The 18,366-nt window shown below is 36.7% G+C and overlaps 1 protein-coding gene across 5 annotated transcripts in view; it reads right to left on the bottom strand.

The window, feature by feature from the left end:
• Nucleotides 1–17,964, bottom strand: part of dnah1 (dynein, axonemal, heavy chain 1) — an 82,634-nt gene extending 64,670 nt beyond the window's left edge. The window contains exons 1-16 of one of the 5 annotated variants that reach the window (XR_009064391.1): nucleotides 17,907–17,964; nucleotides 17,173–17,259; nucleotides 12,083–12,283; nucleotides 11,912–11,987; nucleotides 11,271–11,445; nucleotides 10,325–10,460; nucleotides 10,128–10,260; nucleotides 9,913–10,053; nucleotides 9,565–9,820; nucleotides 9,330–9,487; nucleotides 9,037–9,248; nucleotides 8,672–8,970; nucleotides 6,805–6,955; nucleotides 5,023–5,216; nucleotides 4,715–4,940; nucleotides 40–159 (exon numbers count right to left, since the gene is read on the bottom strand). Coding sequence is in view for 4 of the 5 variants with exons in the window: in XM_057845899.1 (XP_057701882.1) it covers nucleotides 20–159; nucleotides 4,715–4,940; nucleotides 5,023–5,216; nucleotides 6,805–6,955; nucleotides 8,672–8,970; nucleotides 9,037–9,248; nucleotides 9,330–9,487; nucleotides 9,565–9,820; nucleotides 9,913–10,053; nucleotides 10,128–10,260; nucleotides 10,325–10,460; nucleotides 11,271–11,445; nucleotides 11,912–11,987; nucleotides 12,083–12,259 (2,474 nt within the window). In the remaining variant the exon portion in view is untranslated. Of the gene's footprint in view, nucleotides 1–19; nucleotides 160–4,430; nucleotides 4,672–4,714; nucleotides 4,941–5,022; nucleotides 5,217–6,804; nucleotides 6,956–8,671; nucleotides 8,971–9,036; nucleotides 9,249–9,329; nucleotides 9,488–9,564; nucleotides 9,821–9,912; nucleotides 10,054–10,127; nucleotides 10,261–10,324; nucleotides 10,461–11,270; nucleotides 11,446–11,911; nucleotides 11,988–12,082; nucleotides 12,284–17,172; nucleotides 17,260–17,906 lie in introns of those variants that run through there. The other 4 variants (XM_057845899.1, XM_057845897.1, XM_057845898.1 and 1 more) reach the window with 4 other exon arrangements.
• Nucleotides 17,965–18,366: the final 402 nt, after the last annotated feature.

Genomic DNA, 18,366 nt, shown 5'->3' with positions numbered 1-18,366 from the left:
CATACTGTTAATAGCCAACCTATCACGTTTAGTGAGCACCTTGATACTCTTGAGCTGGTCAGGAATTTGTTTCATCCAGTCCCTCTTCTCTGTCAGATCTTCAATGCAGTGGGGATTGTCGCTTAGCGCGTGACCGATTGTGCTGAACTCATTACATTCCTGGACAAATCAGAAAAAGATCATGTTGAAAAAGTTGATTAAACTATATAACATTTACTGTGTATGTATATATATATATATATATATATATATATATATATATATATATATATATATATATATATATATATATATATATATATATACATATATATATATATATTAGGGCTGTCAAACGATTAAAATTTTTAATCGAGTTAATTACAGCTTAAAAATTAATTAATCGGAATTAATCGCAATTAATCGCAATTAATCGCAATTCAAACCATCTATAAAATATGCCATATTTTTCTGTAAATTATTGTTGGAATGGAAAGATAAGACAAGATGGATATATACATTCAACATACGGTACATAAGTACTGTATTTCTTTATTATAACAATAAATCAACAAGATGGCATTAACATTATTAACATTCTGTTAAAGTGATCCATGGATAGAAAGACTTGTAGTTCTTAAAAGATTAATATTAGTACAAGTTATAGAAATGTTATATTAAAACGCCTCTTAATGTTTTCGTTTTAATAAAATTTGTAAAATTTCCAATCAAAAAATAAACTAGTAGCCCTATTCTGTCCTCAATGTGTGTGAGTACACAAATTGACAGATAGCGAACATAAGTTCCAAAAAGAAATCAGACGGTGTGGCAAAGTTGCATGGGCTTTACTGAAGTCATCTCTTTTTGACAGGAGCACGTTTCTTGTATTTTTGTAAAACTGAAAATAACAAAGCAATGTGTCAATAACTTGCATAAATCACAAAAGAACATAAAATGTACACACACGTGTCCATTTGAGCAGTAGCACTAGCCAATTAGCTCACAAGCATCTAACAATGTAACTGCATTTCACCATATATGTGAACAAATTCAAATACACATCATCAATAACTATCTCATGCTCATGAATATAAACAAAGGAGGAATATAACTCACAAGCGATGCACGTATTAGACACAAACAGTGTGATGGGGCTATGAGAACTGCCACTGAATACTGGATGCGGACGTTAGCTGGTCTGAATAGCACTGTCTATTAGTGTGAGTTCGCGTCGACATATAATCACATCAGAAAAGCGCGCCGAAACCCAAATAATCAGCTGCACTGAATCGCCAGCAGAGGGCGACATTACGCCACATAAAATATGCAAGTCACACCCACGCGCCAGCAGAGGGCGGAAAAACTCCATAAAACACAATTAACAAGTTGGCCTTTCACTGTACTGACATTTAAATCTGTCTGAGCGGGCCTAGTGCGTTAATTGCGTCAAATATTTTAACGTGATTAATTTTAAAAATTATTTAACGCCCGTTAACGCGATAATTTTGACAGCCCTAATATATATATATACATATATATATATATATATATATATATATATATATATATATATATATATATATATATATATATATATATATATATATATATATATATATATATATATATATATATATATACATATACAGTTGTGGTCAAAAGTTTACATACACTTGTGAAGAACATAATATCATGGCTCTCTTGAGTTTCCAGTTAATTCTACAACTCTGATTTTTCTCCGATAGAGTGATTGGAACAGATACTTCTTTGTCACAAAAAACATTCATGAAGTTTGGTTCTTTTATGACTTTATTATGGGTTAAAGAAAAAGTGGAGCCATTTCAAAGCAACTGCAGGTCCCAAGAGCAACAGTGCAAACAATTGTTTGTAAGTATAAAGTGCATGGCACTGTTTTGTCACTGCCACGATCAGAAAGAAAATGCAAGCTATCACCTGCTGCTGAGAGAAAATTGGTCAGGAGGGTGAAGATTCAACCGAGAATCACCAAAAAGCAGATCTGCCAAGAATTAGAAGCTGCTGGAACACAGGTGTCAGTGTCCACAGTCAAGCGTGTTTTGCATCTATCTCCATGGACTGAGAGGCTGCCGTGCAAGAAGGAAGCCCTTGCTCCAAAAGCGGCATCTTAAGGCTCGACTGAAGTTTGCTGCTGATTACATGGACAAAGATAAGACCTTTTGGAGGAAAGTTCTGTGGTCAGACAAAACAAAAATCGAGCTGTTTGGCCACAATGCCCAGCAATATGTTTGGAGGAGAAAAGGTGAGGCCTTTAACCCCAAGTACACCATGCCTACCGTCAAGCACGGTGGTGGTAGTATTATGCTGTGGGGCTATTTTACTGCCATTGGAACTGGTGCTTTACAGAGAGTAAATGGGATAATGAAGAAGGAGGATTACCTTCAAATTCTTCAAGATAACCTAACGTCATCAGCCCGAAGATTGGGTCTTGGGCGCAGGTGGGTGTTCCAACAGGACAATGACCCCAAACACACATCAAAAGTGGTAATGGAATGGCTAAATCAGGCTAGAATCAAGGTTTTCGAATGGCCTTCCCAAAGTCCTGACTTAAACCCCATTGAGAACTTGTGGACAATGCTGAAGAAACAAGTCCATGTCAGAAAGCCATCAAATTTAACTGAACTGCACCAATTCTGTCAAGAGGAGTGGTCAAAGATTCAACCAGAAGCTTGCCAGAAGCTTGTGGATGGCTTCCAAAAGCGCCTAATTGAAGTGAAAATGGCCAAGGGACATGTTACCAAATGTTAGTGCTGCTGTATGTATATTTTTGACCCAGCAGATTTTATCACTTTTTTCTGTTCACCCATAATAAAGTCATAAAAGAACCAAACTTCATGAATGTTTTTTGTGACAAAGAAGTATCTGTTCTAATCACGCTATCAGAGAAAAATCAGAGTTGTAGAAATAACTGGAAACTCAAGAGAGCCATGACATTATGTTCTTCACAAGTGTATGTAAACTTTTGACCACAACTGTATATGTGTGTATATATATATATATATATATATATATATATATATATATATATATATATATATATATATATATATAAACACACACACACACACGCTGTCAAAATTATCGCGTTAACGCGCGGTAATTAATTTTTTAAATTAATCACGTTAAAATATTTGACGCAATTAACACACATGTCCCGCTCAGACATGTATTCTGCCTTTTGGTAAGTTTTACAGCAAGGCTTTTTGTGCTGTTTAACAGCGAACTCTTGTGGTCGCTTTGCGACATGGTTTATTGTTTTCTTGCCAGTTCAATATGGCTGCACGACGTCTCGGGCTGACGCCTACGTTGTAATGTTGTGCTTATATGATCCTTGGACAAGATTTGTCCATTAGTATGGTTGTTGTAAAGAATGTACATATTACGTTAGTAAGCGAAATGTTATGTTTTTGGTATGAGACGCTTTTTGTTTATGTTTAGTGAACCTGTATAGCGTGCTAAGCTAACGTTGTTGCTAATGCAATGCTTGTGTACTTTTTTTTTGTAATTTTACGACGGTCTAAAGAGGACAATGGTTTGAGGCCATTTTATTAATAAATCACATGAAAAAGGAAGAAGTCTGATTATTAAGGCGTCGTTAACTAGCTGTCTAGCTTTGGAAAAAGTAGATGCTTCGGAGTGAGGACAGCATAGACAGATTTAAATGACAGTAGAGTGAAATGCCCACTACAGTCCTTATGTACCGTTTGTTGAATGTATATATCCATCTTGTGCCTTATCTTTCCATTCCAACAATCATTTACAGAAAAATGTGGCATATTTTATAGATGGTTTGAATTGCGATGAATTACGATTAATTTTTAAGCTGTGATTGACTCGATTAAAAATTTTAATCATTTGACAGCCCTAATGAATAAATATATATATATATATACACAAACATATATATATACACATATACAGTATATCTGTATATATTATTAGAGGACCCGAGTTTGAAAGGAGAGACTATCCCGCCCAGGTGGGCGAGGCGACGATTGTTATATATACATATCTAGGGCTGCAGCTATCGATTATATTAGTTGTTGATTAACTTATCAATTTGTTAGTTCGAATAATCGAGTAAATGGATTTGGAACATTTAATGTGTTGCAGGATGAATTTTAGGAGATGTAAAACAAAGGCTTGCTACCATTGCACTTTCAAAAGAGCATTAAATGTGAACATAAAATAAAACGTGTTTCTTCAAACTATGCAGAATTGCACTTTCATATTAAAATAAATTAGAATACCTGTTCTTAGTCGCTAGCATAAATGCTATAAAATGTTTTTTTTTTTTTTTTACAATGCTCTTAACAAATCGCTAAAACACATATTCCCACAAAAGACAGCTAAATACACCTATAAACTGAATTATGAAAGCTTAAAAAAACATATTAGCTCAAAGAAAAACTTACCTTATGTTGGTCTTAAGCATCTGGATTCAGCCATGTTAAATGAGTTGTTATATTCACTGTCACCACTAGAGGGCAGTGTGTCCACCCAAAACAATAAAACTAAATGTAAACACTTTCAAAACCGTTACAATGCCACTCTAATTAAACAAATACTCTAAGCAGCTAAATTTGATTCGAAGCTGTTTTCTAATCGAATTACTCGAGTTATTTGATTAATCATTGCAGCACTACATATAACATGTTAAAACACTTTAAGTGTCATACATTTCTGCAAAATGACCTACATCTTCCATATTCTTCCTCAGCTTTTCAGCATGGTGCTCCAGTGTTGCAATGGCTAATGTCGTTTTCTTGGTGACGAGATTCTTGCGTACTCCCTCGACATGTACAATAAAAGCACCAATAATAATGGAGGCTGGCAGGGAGCTTTTGAGCTCTTCCTTGTCTTTGAGATGCTGTTCCACTTCTGTCTTCACTACCTTGGATGTCTTCTCATCATCAGTAGCACACCTGTAGAGAGGGTGAACGTCTGGGTCTGATTAATAGCCTTGTGGGGATGCTGTTAAACTCTTCTACAGGAAAACACAATTACGTGAAGTGATTGTCTATGTCCAAGCTGTACAGCTCAATGAATTTTGTGTATTCTGCAGCGTAAGCCTTGAGGGGGATGATTGCTTTCTTGAGAGCTAAGCAGATTTTTTCTCTCAACTGCGTTACTTTTGGTTCACAAAGATGCACGGAATCCAGCACTGGATCATTACCAAATAATAGCTTCTTCATTAATAACTAGAAAAATAAATAGAGAAAGAGAGAAGTTGGTTACAGTATATTAAAAAATATATTTGCATGTTTCCAATACTGATACACAAGAATGTTACAAATGGAGTCAGATTCAAAATGCCAAGTGGCAAGAACTTTTCAGAGATCACAGCTCATACAGTAATACAAAACATACACCGTAAGTAAGGATAGCATATTGATGATGAGATTCTGAAAACTGAATCACAACATAGCTCTGGTTTTATGTAGGTGTAACGGATGTTGCATGGTGTCCACAACAATTTGGCACACAAAGTGCAGTTATTTCTCATGAACATTACCTTACAAATTAGTGTTGTGCTGATCTCCGAAAGCTGTCATGCAAATGTGTTGGATGACAGCTGAGTTGAATGCCCAGTGTTAGTGCTCACGGTTAGCCACTCGACGTAATAGACGTTGCGTAACGTAACAATTTAACAATTACAATAATACAATTATCGGCAGCGCAACGATGCGACACCAAACAGGATTTTACAGATCACACTAGTACAAAGCTCTGACCAAAGTCAACAGATGCCGAAAAGTAAGTTTAGCAAGTGTACATACCGATAGCATGTGAGCTCCTGTTGTGACGAAGGTTTGTTTGTGAATGAGATTTGACAGTTGACGCCATGTTAAAGCCTTTCTGTGACTGCGTACACATGCACAAATTTGTATCCAAAGTAGAAGAAAAGTAATTTTGTCTTAATTACTCTTTTGGCTACGTGAGCATTTGATTATATATGTATTGATCTTAATAAAAGTCTTAACAACTGGGCAGGCTCTCTAAGAAGAACTCACAGGCAGCACAGTACCGTAGTATTCTGTGCAAAGCGTCAGTCATTTCCAACACATGCTAATTGGTCCCGTGAAAAATAATGAAAACCGGACATTTTCATAAATTTATAAAACCCCGTCGGACGCCCCGGACAGGATGTGAAAAGTGGACATGTCCGGGCAAAAGAGGATGTTTGGTCACCCTATGAACTATAAATAAATGTTTTGTTTTAGACACCACGATAATGATTTTTTTTTTAATATACATAAATGATTTATTTCCATGAAATAAGCAGAAGTATGGAGCTTCAATCGTTCGTTGTACGAGCCTGATGACATCGATAAAAGAGTTAGCGACATTTGACACCAAGCATATCTACCCGTTATGGAATTTTAATGAAGCCAAACTTAGGACACAATTACTCTGTTTTTCTCATGAAAATGGTAAATATTTCCCCCAGTATACCGATAAACATACAGTATACAGTATATGTGGCTATGTTTAAGTTGACTCGTTCAAAAAATGATTTGTGGAAAAGATTACTTATGTCACATTTTTGGTGTCCTAACTAGCGGCTAAAAAGCAGAAATAGGTCTGGGTGTTATCTTATGTGTATCTGAAACTGATATACTGTCACAGGACAAAAAAACTTTTGCTCTGAGGAGTGTATTACTCTAAAAGCAAACAGAATAATAATTGCCATTAAAATCTCTCCACTATTAGAAATATACACATTTACCATAAGCAGTTTTTAAATTCATTCATTGACCTTTCAGTTAATTTGTAGTGTAACTTTACCTTATCAAGCATTGGTATATTGTGTGTAACCAGAATGCCCTCATTGAACAGGTTTGAAATAGTGGTCTCAAAATTCTCCAGAGGTGTACTGTAAGATACACCTGTCTCATTCAAAACCAAGTCCACCTGGAACAGAGGTTTGTTCTTTGGCCTGTGCAAAAATGTACAAAATAATCATACAATTTATAAAGATATTTACTGTACATGAATCTGCCTGTGCTGAACTCTCGTAAATAACACACTACGCCATTAAAAGCTGTCATTTCACACCTTAAAAATAAATAATATTGTCCTAAGGGACGAATGAAAACTATGATCTCCTATGATCTGATTCATATGCAAAGGTTTCAGTATTTCCAAATTAGGCAACATTATAAGGTTGTTAAAGACAAATACAGGTAGTCCCCACATTACGAACGAGTTCCAGTCCTAGGCTGGCAATATAACCCAAATTTCCGCTTCAGTCGGAATTAACCCTTTAAGTACCCAAGATAACTCCTGAATCTCAAAATAACTGTCCAAAAACATGTATTATAGCCCTCCAGACAGCAGGGACAGAGTATCTCTTTTGTTGTAAATATTAACAAGTTTATAATTAGGTTGGTGTAATTAAATAAGGACGGTCGGATCTCATACAACATTAGAGGAATTTTAGCACAATCCTACGTTAACTTGGATTTGTTAACTTCCTAGACATAGTTGGGGTACTCTATGGAAAGGCCTTTTGATACTGAGTAAAATAAAGGTGGTTTGGGATCCATGGGACCATCCTATCTTGAATTACAGGCAAAAATACTCTGATTGGCTGTAGTCGTCAGGTGCATTTCGGGAAGTAATTTGGAACATCCTCTTCCGTTAGTCGTAGCAACACAAAAATACCATCGGATGCGGAGGTACAGTATATACTTTTGTGTGAAATCAGTAGTCAGATTGGCCCGACAACCCACCAAATTCAAATTATTCCGAAAAAAAAAAAAAAAAAAAAAAAACTGGTGGACTACCGAGCGAAATGAGTATTAAAATGATTAATAACATCGTTTAGGATTTTTTTTAGATACATATATGTGATATTTTTCTTATAGAGTATTCGACGAGGAATACGATAGACCCATTAATAGACTTTTTGGGAAATATTACCATTTCTTTAAGTAGTTTCATGAATAATGAATTGGCCTGTGAAAATCAATGCAAACATCACTCGGCGACAGCGCTCCAGATTACACATGATGAAAAATAACTTTTTGATTAATCATGTACTCTTACTTGCTGAATCGAGTGTGTCTAACGTACGTAAATCACGTGATGTAATACGTGCTGGTTGGAATTTATAAGCGAATCGTCAGATAAACTGCCAAATGATTCCATGGAATTGAAACGCAGGGATCCGGTTCTCTAATGGAACTGATTCTCAATTCCCATCCCTACTTGTGAGTGAGTCACCTGGCTGAGCGAAAAGGGCGCTGTGGAAAGAATAGGGAGGTGAGAGAAGGGAGATAACATGGCCGCTCAGGTCAGCAGCATCTTCTCTCTTAACTTGAGACCACTATCCTAACTCAAAAAAACAGATCGGGACTCGAAAGAGGAGTCCGGGGTGGGAGGAAGCAGCAGCAGCAGCAGCATGAGAACAGGGAAGTGGGACCTGACTCCATCAGGAACTGCAGAACGGCGGCGACCCTTCTAGGGGAGGAGGGAATCCTGACATGACAAGGAGTAGGTACTGTTTACGCGACCGGTGACAGAGTGGCCGACAAGACTCCAGCGTCGTAAAGTTAGAATCACATAACTCGGGTGCGTCATGACCCGGGGACTACCTGTATGTCCATTCCTATTCCAGTTCAGATTACCAGGTGCAAGAACGCTCCCTTACTTGTAGGGACTAGTGATGTAGTCATTCCCCCACACCAGGTCATCAGAGCATGTTAGCACACTGCAGCAAGCATCCAAAATCAGCTTGCTCAGGCAGAGTAATGAGTCTTCAACAAGGTTGCGCAGAGTGTCTTGAAGGTTGTAGTGCACCACAGCCAACAGTTTGTTCAGCTTAGACACGTTGTGCATATCCCACTGAGTCTCATTCATGTTGTACGCGCCTTTGCCAATTGTTTGGAGGTTGTGTCGGAGGCTGTAAGTCACAGTGAGCAACCATGCCTCTCGAAGAAACAAGCTAATCTGAAGGATGGTTGAAACAATTACAAAATGCATTTGTTGCGCTGGTACGTTGACAGTTTACAATACCTGAGTTTGCATTTGGGTCTGGTTAGCTTCAAACTCATCCAGTCGCATCGGTTTAGTTAAAGAGACATTGAACAGTTTCATAGTTGCTAGTTTGTTGCACTCAAACCTTATTTCCGATAATGTACAGATCACTTTTGGCTCTGTCAGCATGGACTTAGTGAGGAATGCAGCTCTGTTCTTCCTGTAGTCAAAAGGAGGAAGTGTTACGCAACCTGCACAAGAAAAAGTTAGGTTAAATTCAAGTATGACCAGCAGCTAAAATCTGAATTAAAATGTACACAATCCTCTTGTACCTTTAAGGGGCACGTGCTCCTTTTCCTTCAGTGGCACCATGATATGTGAAAACTCCTGTGGGTGACTTATTACACTTTTGTCCAAGATGAAGCGATTCATAGTGCGATCATATTCCAACTTGACCTCCCTGGCCAGTCTCTCTGCACATTCTTTAACACTACAGAAAGAGAAAAAAATCTCTTTACCGATTAAATAAACTCAAGAAAGATTGAGAAACCAGTAAGGTTCACTTACATATATGATTTGAGGCCAGAGCCTGAGAGTGCACGGCTTTTTATACGGTGGAGACATTGCGGATCAATAGATGGTGTTTCATCCCAGATAGGCATACAGTCCACAGTCAAGTTATAGAGGATGAGGGCCTCTGAGTTCTGTCTTAGGCGCATAGCAAACTGGATCCGCTGGACAAAGACACGTGGGTCCTCGGCACTGAACAAGAGCCTGATTCTAGGAATCCAGTGTCTGTTGCCTGTTTGCAGGCACTTTGCATCTGAACAACAGTAAATAAAACATACAAACAGGTTTCTACGGTAAAACACAAGGCTAGTTGTGCAATGGATGTGTAAAAGCAAAGAAGATTACCAGGAGAATTCTTTTCTCCTTCTTTTAGATTGCTGTTTGGGAAAACCTTTTCTACCAGGTATTGACATTTCTCACTATTGTAGCCAAGAACTCCAACTAAATGCCAGCTATACTCCAATGTTGGAGGAGGTCGTCCACTTTCTGATGAGAGATTAAATTATTTGACAAAATAGTCCTTTTTATCCATCTGTATACAAATGTTTATTCTTTCACACCGAATGATACTTGGTCATCTGCAGGCAATAACGCTTTTGCTGGAATTGGTTTTCGGTCAGGTGATCCTTCAGTTGTACCCAGGACAAGCCAGTCTTCTGCAGTACGGCAGTCAAACTCCACATTGTCAAATATCTAATGAGGAAAATGTTTGAAAAGAAAACAAGGGAAACTCACAGTGTTGGAATACCAGACTCACCTCAAGCGGAAGATAGGGTGACACAATGGGTTGATAGTCATTATTGTCCGAACAACGTGGCATTATAAGGTTCGAGTCTATATTTTTCTCTCTCAGGAGCTTTTCAAAATCAATCTTCAAATATTCTCTTCGACACCTTTGAAGAAGATGCAATATTTTCACAAAAAGGTTGCAATTACAGTACAGTGATCCCTCACTACTTTGCGTTTCAAACTTTGCGCCCTCAGTCCATCACAGATTTTTTTTCAGTTAAAAAATAAATAAGTAAATGATCACATAGTCTCTCAGGCTACCTCTACACTAAGACACATAATTTTCTCCAGGGTATTTTGCTGACATTTTTTATACCTGTCCGCACTACGTTTGAGTTAGTGTAGTCGACATGCTGTATAGTCTAACTAATTATACGTTTAAGGCCATTATCCGTCCTAGTGTAGACATAGCCTCACTCTCGCTCCTGTCACTTCTCTTGGTCAGGCAGTGCACTGGAGTTGCCTATTAAAATTAACGATGATTGACAGACGTTAAGGTTTGATTATTGACAGAGATGCAAGTAATTTCAAATTTCAAAGCGCCGCATACGTCAATCATCGTTTAACTTGTTAAACAGTTGCAGTTGCAGCTCATTGTGTGTAAGTGAGCAGCTTGAGTGGATTTGAGTGGACTCACTCAATTAAGCATTTAATAAGAACAAGCATTTTTCTACTTTATTCTTGTTAAAAAAATGATTCCTTTTTTCACTTATTGCAGCGGGTTCTGGTCCCCATTAAACTAAAAAAAAAAAAGAGAGATCGCTGTAAATTCTCATTATAAACACTGGAGATATCCAAGGCGGAATATGTTCCATTCCTTAGTACTTTTTTCATGTGAATAGCTGCAATACTACCAAATGGGAGAGGAACAGTAATAAAAAGTTCTTGCTCACACAAAGCAAAACATAAAGTACCTCTCTTTGGTCAAATCACGGGGGCTTCTACCAGGAATGGTTTTGAAGGGCATCTGGACTTTGGGTGTATCCCCACCACGGTTGAAGTAAGAAGTAAGTAATTGCTTAGACAAAGGGCCATAATAGTCTTTGTCATCAAATTTGTAATGGGCAAATGGAGACTTTGAGCTTGACTCTAAGGAAACAAACGAGACATGCAAATCAAATCAAACAGCATATCATTGAACATTCAATACAGACCCATTTGATTATTTTAAAAAACAATTTTGATTCAAAAAGCAAAACATTTTTTCTGCTTATCTTATTCCTAACTTGTGCAGCTACTCTGATTTTTATGGGACACAGGAAATGCAAAGAACAATCACATGGATTGAAATTCTTACATGTGACACCACACGGTGAATCTATTTATTCTTAATTTGATTTTAAAAAAATAAATAAATAAATTTTAAGTTCTATCATGTGAAAAGTCAACATGAATTTTGTTAGAGGAGTACAAGTAGGCGATAACACACATATACAGTAAAAGGTAAAACTTATTATTGGCTAAAATATTTAGGACTAAAATATAATGCTCGGCTTTACATATTGCTTTTCTGGACCTTGGTATTAACTGTTAATTGACAAAAAAGCTTTCTTACCTTCTGAATCGTCATCATCATCACTTAAGTCAGATGTGAATATGCACTGCTGGGGGTCCTCTTCCTCTGCAGAGGTCTAATCAGCAATTAGGAATTAACATGTACACCACAAGAATATTACACAAAACAAGAAAAACGACACTTTCAATTGCATTTTGTCGGTATTTTTACCTTAAACCTTAAAGTAGTGAAAACATCAGAGTAGAGCCCCCTCTGTTTATTCTTGCGACCTTTCCTGACAGGAGGTAGCGTGCTTCTGTGACTTTGGACTGACTGCTTGCCTCTCGAAGATGGTTGGGATGAATGGGGGCCAAATGTCCCAAAACCAGGCAGCCGTTTTCCCTCCATCTCAATCTTAACTAAAGTAACTTACTGTATTAAAAAAAAAAAAAAAAAAAAAAAAAAAAAGGTATAACACCGAGCCACCAAAAGAAAGATAAGAAAAACACAACTAAGATTAGATCAGTTGATCACATATGATCACCAGCTTATTTACCGTAGTTTATTTATGTAAATCAAAAATATTTAAATGTAATTAGCTTGCAAACTTGTTTTATGTTGCTAAATAGGGGGTTTGTCATTTTTTCCCCCCTGTTGAAACCGCTGTTATAACCTTTCTTTAATGGCTATAATGTCGGTATAGCTTTGTTTAATTTGGGGGGGAAACAAGCCATTTGAATGTGCTTTTTTTCCCCTTCAATACATTTCTGAGGCATCAGATTGGGACTCTGTATCGGCAGATCCTTAAAATCAAGTGACTTGGACTCACTTGTATAAATATGTTATTGGGACAACCTAGTCTCATGAGGTACACAAAGGTTCCCACGCCTAATACAAGGTGGACTTAATTTTACTTTGTATAAACTTTTGAATAGGGATGTCCTGATCGCATATTTTTGCACCCGAATCCGAGTCTCAGTTACCAGAAAAAAAGGCTTTCTTTTGTTTTTTTAATGGTTTTTATTTGAACAAAAGTTCCAAACATGTTACAGTACTGCACTGTTTACAGTACCTTCTCTTCCGCTGTTTCCATGAGTGTTGCGGAGTATAAAACGTATATATTTTTGTATCTTTTGGCAATGCCATTGTATTTCTGGATTATTTTGTTACTTTTTAGCCCTTAAAAAGTAAAAAAACATATATTGGGCCTGAATGATATTGGAAAAATTAACATTGTGATTAGGGGTGCAGCTATCAATTATTTTAGTAGTCGATTAATCGATGAGCTAGTTAGTTCGAATAATCGAGTAATCGGATAAGGAACATGAAAACTTAAAATACCTGAGCTGAGCCTCAAACTGTATGAAAAACGGTAAATAAATGATCTAAATACAACAAAAGAACAATTGGCTAACTTAAATAGCAAAAGTCCACTAGCTTAAATGCTAAAAAATGCTAACGGTTTTTTCTGTTTTTTTTTTTTGCAATGCTCTTAACAAATGGTTCAGACACATATTCCCACACACCAGCTAAGTATACCTATAAAATAATTATGAATGCATTAAAAAACATCAGCTCAAACAAAAACTTAGTTCACGTTGGTCTTAACAGGGAGCAGTTGGATTCAGCCGTGTGAAATGAGGCAGACCAGAGGGCAGTGTATCCACACTAATCAATAAAACTAATGCAAACACTTTCAAAACAAACCATTACAATGCCATTTTAATTAAACGAATACTCGAAGCAAAAAAATTTAATTCGAATATTTTTTTCTAATCGAATACTCGATTTAAGCGATTAATCGTTGCAGCACTAATTGTGATATACAGTATATTGCCAAGGGTCCTCACTTACTTTGTGCATTGGTTGCACTGGTGCACCTAACTTTTTTCTTAAGGTGCACCAGCACAAAATGTAGGCGTACGCCGCGTACCCATTTTTCATTGCATCACCTTTAATGCCTTACTTTTAATCACTCTTCAAAACATTCATATAATTCATATGAGTGAGTCCACTCAAATTCACTCACACTTTGACGCTCACGCTGCCGAGAACAGCCTCTCGACGACGAAAATTGATTAAACGATGATTAACACATTTGTGCCTTTGATCGTAGCGCTACAGAGTCTTTACTCGCCAGATCAAAACTACAAACCTGTCAATCATCGTTAACTTTAAGTGGAAAAATTCCAGCTACACTGCTGACCAAAAAAAGCAGCAGGAGGGAGAGTGAGAGGATGTACAAGCATGAAGCAGAAAAACATGAATATTTTTTTAAATTAAAAACCCAATCCTTTTCACTCACTTCCGATCCTCTAAAAAATGGCGCGATTGGCTCGATTTCCAATCACGTGATCGGAATGGAACATCCCTACTTATGAATATCATACGCATATGTAACTATCAGTGTTTCAATAATATTCGCACAATAGTTAATAATACCAGAAGTCGATAGTAACCCGTTACATGTTCTCCGTTACATTTACTTGAGTAACTTTTAGAGAAAAATGTACTTCCAAGAGTAGTTTTACTAAGCCATAGTTTTTACTGTTACTTGAGTAGATTTGTGGAAAAAAAACTCTTGCTTCGGACTACAAAAGAGTCATTACATTTTTCCTCTTTATTCTTCATATTTGATTTTTTTTGCCGGCAATACCAAGAGGAGCTCTACCAGTTTCACCAATGAGACGTCCCAACAATAATCACATGGCTCCATTATACCTGTCAGACGCAAGCTTTCAGTTCTATGATGACTCCAGCCTGTTCAATCACGTGGCATCTTTAAAGCACCATAAAAAAATGAAGTATTTGACATAAAGCGCTGCCCCCAACCTGACTCGAACGCACAGATTTTAACCTCACCCCCAGTCTTTATTTTGCACCGATTGACAATGGAAAACCAGAGATCAGATCTGTGGTGGCTCCCACTACCACCACAATTTAGTCACAATTTAGTGGTTTCAAGATGTAGTTAATTATTTATGTGATATTTTTGGGGGGACAATTGGACAGGTATTTTCTAATGGGTACACACTTTAGTGAATATTTGTCTGAATGTTTACTGGATTTCATTTTCTAATTTGAGGTAACGACCACAGCTGTGTAAAATCTGGCACCTACCATTTTGGAGGGAGGGTGGGGTGGGGAGGTATTCAAGTTGATTTTATGACAGTTTGCGGTAAAGTTTTCACTGTTTGTTTAAATGCACATTAGTTAATTATTGTTTGAAGTTAATGTAATTTTTCCATCTGTTGTTTTTATTAAGTTGACCATGTTTGCTTAATTTGTCATACCTCCTTCAGGTGGTCATCAGCAGAGTCTGGCCTTATTTAAGCAGCCCCAGAGATGGGTCTGGAGGTCAGTTTGGTTGAAGCCTTTTGTTATGTTGACCTCTGTTATGTTGGACCCAAGATATTTTGTTATACTGTTTCTTTTGTGACTTTTATTAAATTGAATTTTCACCTCGGTTGAAACACCAGTGTCTTTGTGTATGTTTGGTCCACTACAACATCCTTTTAATTTCATAATAGTAACTATGAAGGAACTATTCACCATTCAGACTAGGAACTATTTTCTCCACTAGAGGGCACTCATGCTCTCCAGAATTCAATTATTATTATTTTTTTTTCCCTTTAGCTTAATGTGGTTATGTCATGGGTTTTTGTTAGAGATGTCCCGATCAATAGATTCGGTCCGATCACGTCATTTTCAAAGTATCGGAATTGGCAAAAAAATATCGGATGTGCCTTTTTTAAATATATATATATATATATATATATATATATATATATATATATATATATATATATATATTTTTTTTTTTTTTTTTTAATTAAAATTAAAATTTTCTAATTGTATTTAACGTTACAGACATAATGTGTTACACTCTTCCAGAGTCTTTAGTTTAAGCTTAAGGTAGGGTTATCAAATTTATCGCGTTAACGGCGAAAATTAATATTTTTTACATTTATCACGTTACAATATTTAACACAATTAACGCATGCGCTGTACAACCGACTCACGCATTGTCGCGTTCAATCTATAATAGCGCCATTTTACCCATACAGTATATAGAGCTAAAAGGCAGCGAAAAATGAGTAGAGTGAATTTTGGCAGCCTTTGAAGCCTTTTTTAAATGGCTTAAGCCTTACAAACCCTCTCCCAACGATTAGAATAATCGTGGGAAGCAATGTGGGGAAGAAAGGTAGTAGTTGATCTTTTTCTTACCACCCTATGTTATTTTCCAACGCAGAGAAGATATATCAATTGGTACCACGACGCACAGTCATGGTTTCACTTCCCATCATGCATTTGGGCAGAAGTTAAATGGCTACAGTATCATTTACTGAAAGCTCAACAAATACACTAGATGGCAATGTTTAGTCACAATATAAAAAGTCACATTTATCCTTTAAGAATTACAAGTCTTTCTATCTGTGGATCCCTCTCACAGAAAGAATGTTATTATGTAAATGCCATCTTGAGGATTTATTGTCATAATAAACAAATACAGTACTTATGTACTGTATGTTGAATGTATATATTCGTCCGAGTTTTATTCATTTTTTTCTTAATGCATTGCCAAAATGTATATGATCCGGAAAAAATATTGGGAATGATTGGAATTGAATCGGGAGCAAAAAAAAAAAGCAATCTGATCGGGAAATATCGGGATCGGCAGATACTCAAACTAAAACGATCGGGATCGGATCGGGAGCAAAAAAACATGATCGGAACAACCCTAGTTATTGTGCAGTATCTTTGTAACAACAGTTCATATAGAAAACTGTGCTGAGAAATAAATAAATACATTTGTAAGCAGTTAATCACAATGTTACTCATTACTTGAGTGTCCTTTTCACCAAATACTTTTTTTACTTGTACGTGAGTACATTTTTTGGATGACTACTTGAGAAATATTGTTTAGAAGTAACGCTACTCTTGAGTACAATGTTTGGCTACTCTCCCCACCTCTGGTTAATACACATGCACAGTGTGTTTGTATCTCATTGACCCTTTCATGCATGAATTATGCTAACCTAAATCAGGATTCTTTTCTCAAGTAATTTTATAACTAGGCATGAAATTAAAACCTAGCTGTCAGCTGCAGTGACCACTGTCCCTGAAACGTAAGAGATCAATTATTCACGCAATTTCCAAACGATTACGTGCATTATAAAATTGTCTATATATATATATATATATATATATATATAGGGCTATATTAAAATAGCATTAGAAGGGCAACGCAGCGCTCTAACATGAATGATTTCATTGTTTGTTACTTTGTCCAAGTGTAGAGTTGAGAGGTTTTGACATACCTTATGTTGGCGTTTTTCCAGAATAACACAGAACGTTTGCTGACGTTCACGACTTGTGTTGACGTAGGCAGCTCAGTGAGGTAATGGCTACAGTTAGCAAAACAAAAAAAGCAGATGACTATCTCAATATTTTTTAATTTGTTTTTGAACATTTTTTCTATATCCTATTGAGAGCGTCAGCTTTGTTTGGCCACTCAAACGGAGTTCCATTTTTTTTTATTTTTAATTTTATGTTTTAATTTAGCGGTTGGACAAGTCGACGTCATAGATGATTACGTAATGGTTTGCATTACGCGCTTTGTCATTGATAACGTTGCTCCTAAATACGTCATTTAGCCATAAATAAATTGAAAAATGTTCATCTTTGATGAACCCATTGATGTAATCTATGACTAGATAAAAGAGGACGCGAGATGCAGAAGTACACTACTCGGGTAATTGCAAATAATAGAATGGGGTGGGGGGGGGGGGGCATGTTATTGTGCTTGTCACTCGCAAATTCAGCCTCGCCAAATAGTGTATATAATAACTTTAAACTGCCAAAAGATGACAAATTTAATGTACGAGTATTTTAATGCAAATAATAAATTAATCACAATTATATCTATTGAAATATAGGGATCATTTAAAATTAACGCCATTATGTGGAGCCTACTACAACCAAACGTAAGATGATGTAATATTCGTCGTCAGTACGTTATGGCGCTGCATGGAATATGAAAATGGAAACATACCTGCAGAGATCAGGGATCCGTTCTCTCCAAAACCGGCAAAAAAAAAAAAAAGTTAGCCTGATGTCGCAATGCATCAACTTCAAAATGTCGTTATAATGCGACCTTTACAACTTTGAAGACAGCACGAGCCAACGTAGTGTAGATGAGACCAATTTCACCCTCGTCAATTCTCACTCAACCTCAGAAATCTCAGTTTACCAGTGTCAGGTAAATTTACACGCGACAACAGTTGTCATGGAGATGAAGTCACGTGACGCTCTGCACCTTGTGAACGCGCCGCACGAGGGGGGACGGAAAACCACAACACGCAAAACGCACATTTTTAGAATTGTTGTAGTTGGGACACAAACCAAAATAAATAGTTGTAGTCTATTATTTGCTTCTTCAGAGAAGAATGATTCTCAAACTCTTTACACCACCTGAATACATTTCTCTCCAACTACCACTATTACAGTGATAT

This window comes from Corythoichthys intestinalis, chromosome 9, assembly GCF_030265065.1.
Source record: "Corythoichthys intestinalis isolate RoL2023-P3 chromosome 9, ASM3026506v1, whole genome shotgun sequence".
Taxonomy (NCBI): Eukaryota; Metazoa; Chordata; class Actinopteri; order Syngnathiformes; family Syngnathidae; genus Corythoichthys; species Corythoichthys intestinalis.
This window is presented reverse-complemented; position numbering and strand designations above follow the sequence as displayed.